Here is a 9,676-nt window from a genome sequence, read left to right as displayed (position 1 = left end):
TGTATATATATATATATATATATATATATATATATATATATATATATATATATATATATATTGCCACAAGTTGTCTACAACTAATTTCAATCCTTTATGAATGCACCTTTTGATAGTAAGATACTTTAGTATGCAGAAAGACAAATGTTCTTGCATACCTGCTCTTCTTATGTGTAAGAATTGAAGTGAATGGAACACAAAATTGAATGCGACCTCACCGGTTCATACTTATTAGTACTTACCAATTCTTAATACTTTTAGTCCCTAATATGTTTTTGTGTATTGTTTTGTATCCTCAAAATTAAAGTCAGGGATGACTGGAGGCTTGATTACTGTTTTTATGTTTAGTTTTTTCCCTCTTCATTTCCAACTTCTTCCTGTGCAACCAATTTCCTCCGTTTTACCACTCTCCCCTTTCCATCACTGCCTCCAGCTACACAATTTCCGCACTTCCTACATGGCAGATGGCTGGCTTATTGTGTCCCCTGTGCGTTTCATCAGTAGAGACCAGTTCTGTAATCATTTCTTAAGAAAAGTTGGGCCCAAAGCATCAGTGTGGCAGTGAAGGGGGCCTAGTGTCGTGACTTGAGTTATCGTCCCTAGTCTCTCATAATTGTGCCTAGGTCTGCAGAAGCACAGTATTGCTGCTCTGTGCATGTGTGAAGTCCAGTAAAATGTCATACTATTACAGTGGGGCAAAAAAGTATTTAGTCAGCCACCAATTGTGCAAGTTCTCCCACTTAAAAAGATGAGAGCGGCCTGTAATTTTCATCATGTGAAGAGGTCATGTTACATCATGCTTGTGCTTGTTGGAAAGAACCTAGGACTGACCTTGAGAATCTTTTGAGTGTATACAGACTGCCAAAACAGCAGAATAACATTTAAAAAAAACATTATGCTTTGGAAAGCTTTTTAACATAAAAATATATGCATATACATAACTATGACATTAAAATATGTTTCTCACCAAGCAGGTGATTTTATATTAATGTATTTGACAGTGTAAGCAATTTTTTATGTTGTTTGTGATGGCATTCCTCCGATCCAAAGTGTTTTGTAAGATACCTGTAATAGACTGGCCCATGCTGAATCTTTACAAATATATTTAAATATTACATATTAGTTGATGCTGATAGCCGACATGTAGCGCCGTTGTGCTTCGGGCTTCCCGAGTTTGAGTCCTGGCTGACGGCCCTTTTCTGATTTCCCCCTCCCCCCCCCCTCCCTTAATATATTAAAGGGGAGTCAGAGAGAAACAAATTATCCTAGTGTCTTTGTGTTGTTCTTGTCTCTCTCTCACACTCTTAGTGTTATATATTTTCACACCTCAGTGAATCCTCCTCTCTCTCTCTCTCTCTCTCTCTCTCTCTCTCTCTCCCCCACTTCGCTTCTTGTCAACTTACTGTCCTATCGAAAATAAAGGCATAAAAACACCGAAAATAAAGGCATAAAAACACCAAAAATAAATCTTTAAAACTAAATGACATTAAATATTAACAGCCTTTTCTCTTTGTCTTTTGTTTCAGCTCCATCTCAGATATTTTCTGTTGAAGACATGGCAGCAGCTTCTCAAGTAAGTAGCTCTTCACATACAACAAAATTACACATTTTCACACTTCACATCACATACACAATTACAGAATGTTAAATCAAAATATCTGACACGTCATTAACAGTTATTCAGATTTTTATTTTCAGATGATTCATGACTATTAATTTAAGTGGTCATAATGACTGTTAATGCATGCTCCTTATTTTATTGTGCACAGTTCACCTTTACATGTCATTTCCAATAATTTCTCTTCAAAATGTCTTTAAAAAATATATATATATATTTTTTTTTACAAATTTTCCTTTGTAGATCGTGTGACATATGCAACTGTTCAGGCGTAAATCCTGGGGGGAAAACAATAAAAAAATCATGGTTTCCACAAAGATTTTCAGCAGCACAACTGCTTTCAGTATTGATTAGAAATGTTTCTTGAGCACCAAATCAACATATTATAATGATTTCTGATGGATCATATGAAATTGATAACTGAAGTAATGGCTGCTGTAAATTCAGCTTTGCCATCACAGAAATTAATCAAATATACTGAAATATAAAGTTATTTTAAATGTAATATTTTCCAGGATTTACAGTATAATGGTAATGCAGGCTGGCCTGTTTATTAATGTTAACAATGAACAATATCATTGATGCCGATAACCTTGTGGACAGCACGCCGACATATAGTGCTGTTGCACTTCGGGCATCCTGAGTTCGAGTCCCATCTTTCCCGATCCCGTCCCCCTCACTCTCTCCCACTTCGCTTCCTGTCTAATTACTTTCCAATCATAATAAAGACAAAAACACCAAAAATCAATCTTTAAAAAATAAAATAAAAATGAGCAAAATCATATCTCATGTTCTTGATTAATATTCCCCATTGACTGGTATTTAATTTCAGTTATCCAGTGCTGTTTTTCCCATGTTAATTTTTTGCTACTTTCAGCAATAAACATGAGGTCTATTCTTTGACAGGATGTTGTCCCACAAAAATCCCCACATCCACAGTCATCTAATGAAGGCTTAGAGTCTGGCTAGTTGTTGGTGGCTGGAGTTGTATCCCTATAGTTCCAGCACATCTGGAGTGCGTGAGGCCTTCTTTCAGCGATGGATTGCTCTTCTTTGATGGAGTAGTGCCCCCCCACTATGAGCTACTCACTGGGGGATAAGTCTCAGGCAGTAGCTGCTCTCTTCCCAGTTCAGTTTTTGTCTAGAGACGACATACACCCACCATTACTTTAGATGTGGTATGGAATATTGTACTTGTGGGATAGTGTTATGTCAGACATGATATTTAGACTGTTGTCATGATGAGATAAAAAGTATCTGTTGCTTTTCACTCTTTACAGAAATTATTTAGCCTGGTTATTGAAGCCAGTGCCCTTGGATTTAAAGAATCTCTGTTAACATTAATCCATGTAGACATCACCTAATGAAATGTCAGTAAATCGTAGTTTGTCTTTAAATCCAGTTTTCTTATGACTATCATTTACAAAGGCATAAGCAGACTTTTGTCCTGGAATTTAACCAACATCTGACCACATGTATTGGTTATGGTCAGAGATGCTGTCAGAACTTTGTACTGTAATAGGTTTTGATTTTTATTATTATTTATATGTATATATATATATATATATATATATATATATTAATGAAATGGAGGAAATGTAACTTTCTATTTAAAATCCATTTATTCATAATAGTTAAGTTTGATTAATTTTACATTTGTACTGAAGATCATACTGGTTGTGAAGCTTTCTCATCTTACATGCCAGAAAAGCTTGCTTACAGGGAACAAAAACATTTGAAAGGCATTTATCTGATGTCCTCGTTCATAATCATGAGCTTTGCACTATTTTGGTTGAGATGAGGTAGTTTATAAAAGTTAATTTGTATGCAGTAGGTCCATCTTAGATATCTAATCATAGTTAACAGCTTGGGTTGTCTTTGTACTGTATATAGACAAGTACTGTACAGCTACTCTAATAAGGTTAAAAAAGCAGTCGCATTTCAAACACGCATGTCACAGACTTTTGAACTGCCATCTATCTGATCTATTCCTGACATAAGCAATAGCTGAAATGGTGCTTGATTAATGTCCTAGAGTTTCAGAAACTTTTCTGTCTTAGCCAGAACAAAACTGTCATCTTACTGGTAAAGTGAATTCTCACCACTCTGTCATCTTACTGAGGTAGACCAGGGCTGAATCCCAATTAACATACTACTTCTAAGTACCAAAAATATGTATCGCGCTGGCGATAATAAAATACTTCTTGAAATTGGATCTGAGGGATGCTCAAACCAGTACTGTTAAGTTTTCTTAAATTATTTTGGCCAGTATTACCCCAAATTCATGCTTACCAAAAATGTTTTACAAGAAAGTTTTTTTTTTTTTTTTTCAGGTAGATTTTGGCACCGATACGAGAGATAATTGTCAAAATGGCTGATTAATTAGCTTATATATATCTATATAACTCGATAATCCTTCAGAATTTATAAATTATATACTGTAGCATATTCTTACAATAAATAACCTATTTTTCTTCCATCAGAATTTAAGAATCTACCTTAAACTTTGAAGCTAATATGAAAGACTTGCGCATCAAGGCCTCATCTGTTTCAGTTTTCTCTCAGAAGTGAAATGTTATCTTACAGCTGTTTCTTACAGCCTGTTCCCAAAAACAGGTATGTTCAAAGATTGTATGCGTTTCCAGAATAGATCAGCCTTTTAACGCCCTCCTCATTGTTTATGAAACACAAAAATCCCTCCACTCAATCTCTGTTTGGTTAAACCTTCATCAAGACATACGGCTGCCTTTGTGTCCCAGGCGATGTCATTCGTCTCCTTTTGAACTGGCTGCTTTGGGAGCAATAAGCAAGCGCTCAGTTTCACCCACTGTTTCTCGAGCGCTTAGTGTGATTTATGAACCAGGGAACTGAAAGGGCTGATTTGTTTGTGTTTTCTCATTAAGCATATGGATCAAATATTTCCTATGAATAAAATATAGCTTCTATGGCTCTTAGAAGGCTTATCTGCAGGCCTTCAGGTCCTGCTTAATTGTTATACAATAAATCTCTTTTCAAAGGCATAAAGAAGGGAGGAAGCATGTTGGAAGGAAAACAGTACTGCACCAAATCCCACACACATTCACCTCTCAACGTACAACTGAGCCAATTTCCATAGCTCAGGGGTCTTCGACCTTTTTTCAGGCCAAGGACCCCCCTTGGTGGGTAGAAAATTGGAGCAGGAACCTGTTACATATTGTGTTGCATTTTATGCCTGGCCTTTAATAAGCCATAATATGCGTTTAATATCATAATCATGTATTGACACCTCGATACATGATACTTGGTCACTTGGATACTTGGTTTTTTTTGGGCTTTTATTCTGCATGGATGCATTGAATTGATCAAAAGCTACACTAAATACCTTGCCATCACAGGAATAAATAACATTTTTAATATACATTTATTAACTTGCCCGTGCTTTAGATCCCAACATGTAAAGCACACCTAAATGATCTTGTTCAACATGCGACCTTGAATCATCACTTTTCACATCATTCACTTACAACCAACACTGCACTTTGTACTCTTCTATGTGGACATATGCAGCATTCACCCTCATTATTTTTTTATGGACTATTTTTGTCTCTTACAGAGTAACGCTTCCCTGAAAAGCAGTGGCTGCGACATTCATATATGTACATTGAGATGAAAACTGTCCATACTTGGAATTTCTTTTGACAATGAAGGTCCTCATCACGCATTGGCTTGTAGTCAAGCTATGAAGCCATCTTAAAGCTCCTCCATTTCAGATGAAGCAAATCAATTAGTTCTGTTTGTTAAGAGCTGATCTGGAAGATATTAGGATCATTGTATGTTTGGATAAGCCGTTGCAAATGTCGTGCTAGTAATCCAGAGTCATAAGCCAGAACCTGCAAAGGAACTTTGCATTTTCAGAGTTCTCTCCTGATTTGTTAAGCTTATCCTGAGGGTTGTCTTTTGGCATCTTTAGCTAGTATAACGAAATATCTGCTTCAGCCCTCTTGGTCCCTTACAGAAGCTCTTGGTTGTAAGATTTTTGCTGCATCTGTCATTAAGCACTGGATGATCTGCCAGAAGGATACATCTCTTTCACAATTTGAATTCAGTCAGTAGTCATCATCTCTGGATGATTGCTTCCCCTTTGCACCCATTCCAATTTACCTTTCTGATTTTATATTTGAGCATGTTGAGTAGTAGGGGATTTGGATTGGAAAGGGCCTCAAGCTGGGATTCAAACTCTGATCAGGTGGCCACATGGCTATCAGCTCTTACATTTGACTTTTTTAAAATCTTTATAATGCAGCATATATATATATATATATACAGTGGGGCAAAAAAGTATTTAGTCAGCCACCAATTGTGCAAGTTCTCCCACTTAAAAAAGATGAGAGAGGCCTGTAATTTTCATCATAGGTATACCTCAACTATGAGAGACAAAATGAGAAAAAAAAATCCAGAAAATCACATTGTAGGATTTTTAAAGAATTTATTTGCAAATTATGGTGGAAAATAAGTATTTGGTCAATAACAAAATTTCATCTCAATACTTTGTTATATACCCTTTGTTGGCAATGACAGACGTCAAACGTTTTCTGTAAGTCTTCACAAGGTTGTCACACACTGTTGCTGGTATTTTGGCCCATTCCTCAAGAGCAGTAATGTCATAAGGCTAATGACACCTTGATTGTATTATTTTGTATAAAGTAAATCCTGGAAAGGTTATTTTTTTTGACTTTGTGCTAGTATTTATTATGCATTGTTTGTATTTCACTTTGAAATAGTTACAGCATTAAGTATATTCTGGCTAAAGAAGGAAATTATGTTTGGATGATAAAGTGTAGATTCTAGTAAGCTTTGGGTTTCACTTTTACTCCACATTTGGATTTCAGTTTTTAAGTTCCCTCAAAATTCCTTTGTTCTGTTTTAGGAAAAAAAGAAAGTGGCAAAAGAGAAATGGGCAAAGAAACTTAATTTCCAGTAACCAGTAACAGAAAACGAATGCAGACGAGTCATTCTAAATGATAAAAGCATGTCCTTGAAAAGCAGCTGAATTATAGTCCTTAGAAATACTGGACACACTGTGAAATTGGACTTCATCCATGATTTTATTTGTGAAAGGGCATTTGTCTGCAGACTCAGAAGGAGCTTCTGACTATTAGGCCCTACGGCAACAGCAGTCAGTGATGTGAATTAACACTCACCAAGCATGTAAAACCAAAAGAATATATTTTTTTGTTTGTTTTACTTGGGTTACAGGGTTGTGCTTAACAAATGCAGTCAACACTACCGTTTGTGTAAAATTTGGAAATGTAATATTTAATTAGTATTTAATATTTAATTTTTATAATTTGTAATTTATTAATCACTTATCATCCTGCCATGTCATAGTGTCCAAATGATGTTACTTCATAAGTATCTAAATTTTATTTATTACTTTTTTAATGTGTTAACATGATTGTGTACAAAATGTATTCTAAAACTAATTTATTTAGACATCTAATTGAACTGCAAAGCGTGTACTCATGGTGTTAATTTTCTTAAGCAGAATGTCATTTTCTCTGTCTCAAGCAGTCAAGCACACAGAGAAATGAAGAGACACGTCTGACTGATTTTAGAAAGAAATGCCAAAAGTTGCGGTGTGGGTGTTGTACTTTGCTGTATATTACGAGGACACACTTCACTGCAAAACAAGATGAACCTAAACACAAATTGAAGACAAACTGGCTAAATTAACAAGAGGCTGAATGAATGATTGTCTGAGTTTGAGCTTCGGAGAGGAAATGGCTTTAGTCTTTTGCGATTTTTGCAGGCTCCGGCATCTCTGTGGACACCATACTGCTGCTCTAATAATGAATTTAGCTATTCAATCATCATTAGTCTTAGTGCTGTTGTTTTTCCCTACATGTGTCGGTTTTAATAACGATAATGAAAAGGCTTCCATGGGGAAAAAATGGATGCAGTTTGTGTAATGTGTCATGGCATGCAACTAAAAGTTGTAAGAGTTTTTACAGTCCGCATTATTCTTCAAAATGATTATGCAGTAAAAGTCCATTCAGGAGAGAGATCAGTACCTCAGCTGTTTTGTAACTCTCGTTTTTGTTTTATTATCTCTCTTTGCTCGATTTAACCTGTGCTTTGCTGTAGTGCCAAATGGACCAATTTCAACCATGTGCAATTCTCTCTCTACACACAGCGAGTGAATTCTCCTCTCCAGAAGTCCAGAGCAGCCGGTTACAGAGAGGTCTTGACTCCCATAGGGAAGATGTTTGAAGACCCTGTGAAGAGACATCCCTAGTTCATTATGTAACACAAGTATCAGTTTTGAGGTTTTTCTGAGCTAAATGTGTGGTCTAAATGTCTGATCCAGTTTCCCACATATTATGTACAGTAGTTTTTTTTTTTTTTTTTTAAATCATTTCAGTATTGTTTTTTCCAATAAAACAGAAAAAAACTACTTTTTATGGAATTTATGTAATCCATTCAGAAATTCATATGGAACTTCTTATATACTCAGAGAAATCTTTTATATATAATGTAAACACAGCACCCCATATTGACAGAAAAACACAGAATTGTTGACATTTTTGCAGATTTATTACTTTATTTCATATATATATTTTTTTTTCTTGCCCCCCTGACTCAAGAGTCAAATGTCGCCAAAGTTTATATATATATTTATATATACACAGTGGGTACGGAAAGTATTCAGACCCCCTTAAATTTTTCACTCTTTGTTATATTGCAGCCATTTGCTAAAATCATTTAAGTCATACATACATACTCAATCTTTTCTGCCATCTTTGCTCCTGATTGACTAATTATGTTGGAGTTGGAAGAAAAGGATATGAGGAGACCACTGTCCCAGAGCCCTCACTGGCAACTTTCCTATGGCATGAAAGTTATTTTTTAAATAACAGCTGTTAAAAAAATCTACAAAATCTGCATATATTTGTATATTTATTCTTTTTTTTTTTCAGGATACACAGTTACTTTTTAGAGGATATCAATGGAAAAATATGTTTGTAATAGATTTGTAGTGACGGTATCTACTAGCAGGGACTGATAGGGCCTGTAAAACCTATAGAGCCTTCTGGTATTATTTGGCCAGAGACTTATGAAATGCATCTTACCTCCTGCTTTTGAATTGTTCCCAATTGTGCTGTCAAGACTAATAAATAGTGAGGGTTTCCTGTGCGCAAGATTTTTGATGCTCATCCAAGCAAATAAACAAACTCAAGCATGCACATGCACTGTAAACAGTCTTTACATGTAAGTCCTGTCGCGTCTTTCTTGTTTCAGAGCTACACCGTAGACAATTCTCTTAATGACTACATGACTAAAACATTATTTCAGAAGGATTACACTTGTCTACGTAAAAAAAAAAGCCAAAGCTGAAATAAAATAATTGGAGTTGAAAAATCGTTGAATATATATATATATATATGGCTTATTTTAGATTAATATTTAGATTTATGGGTTATTTTTGATTAATAGAAAATAGAAGGCTTGAGGAAAGCAGATTGACTGAAACCTTGCTAATAAATTAGTAAAGCTGCAGGTTTAAGTAGTCTGCGGGATTTATATTTTTTGTTTCAAGATTTAGAATAACAAATTAAATTGACATGTTATTGTTGCATAGACTTGAACAGCAATTTAAATAATGCTGTGTTCACATCCTTGAAAAATTGCTGTAATTACAAGATTGAAACTGAGCTTCTCCTCAAAGCTGTTCTCATTCTTAAGTCTCAAATTATTTGTTTCTATGGCAACGCTCAGTGCTAAAGAGCGTTTATGTACAGCTTTGTTATCGATGACTGCAAAATACTTAATCACTACATTATTTCACCTCTATATGCTCTTGCAAAATATTTAAGAACAAACAAAACGCACCACTGGCTATAATAACATTTAAATAAATGCCAGTAAATTACATTTCAAGCGGTGTACATGTGACAGGCTTAGAAAACTAGAACAAAAGCATTCAGCACCATGTGTGACCCTTTAATAAAATTAGCAGTAATTTTTTGCATTGGACACATTTATGTCAATGGTAAGTACAGTAACAGTGACTCACTGCAG

The 9,676-nt window shown here is 35.3% G+C and overlaps 1 protein-coding gene across 5 annotated transcripts in view; it reads left to right on the top strand.

The window, feature by feature from the left end:
• LOC107567093 (E3 ubiquitin-protein ligase RAD18-like) overlaps positions 1–7,982 on the top strand; it is a 37,980-nt gene extending 29,998 nt beyond the window's left edge. Inside the window, exons 12-13 of one of the 5 annotated variants that reach the window (XM_016252706.1) lie at positions 1,527–1,573; positions 7,785–7,982. In XM_016252706.1, the coding sequence (XP_016108192.1) occupies positions 1,527–1,551 (25 nt within the window). In that variant the 3' untranslated portion in view covers positions 1,552–1,573; positions 7,785–7,982. Of the gene's footprint in view, positions 1–1,526; positions 1,574–1,861; positions 1,914–2,524; positions 2,934–7,784 lie in introns of those variants that run through there. The other 4 variants (XM_016252703.1, XM_016252702.1, XM_016252704.1 and 1 more) reach the window with 4 other exon arrangements.
• The last annotated feature ends 1,694 nt before the right edge of the window (positions 7,983–9,676 follow it).

This window comes from Sinocyclocheilus grahami, unplaced genomic scaffold (assembly GCF_001515645.1).
Source record: "Sinocyclocheilus grahami isolate Dianchi unplaced genomic scaffold, SAMN03320097.WGS_v1.1 scaffold1127.1, whole genome shotgun sequence".
Classification (NCBI taxonomy): Eukaryota; Metazoa; Chordata; class Actinopteri; order Cypriniformes; family Cyprinidae; genus Sinocyclocheilus; species Sinocyclocheilus grahami.
The sequence above is the reverse complement of the archived record's forward strand: the minus strand, read 5'-3'. Positions and strand labels throughout refer to the sequence as shown.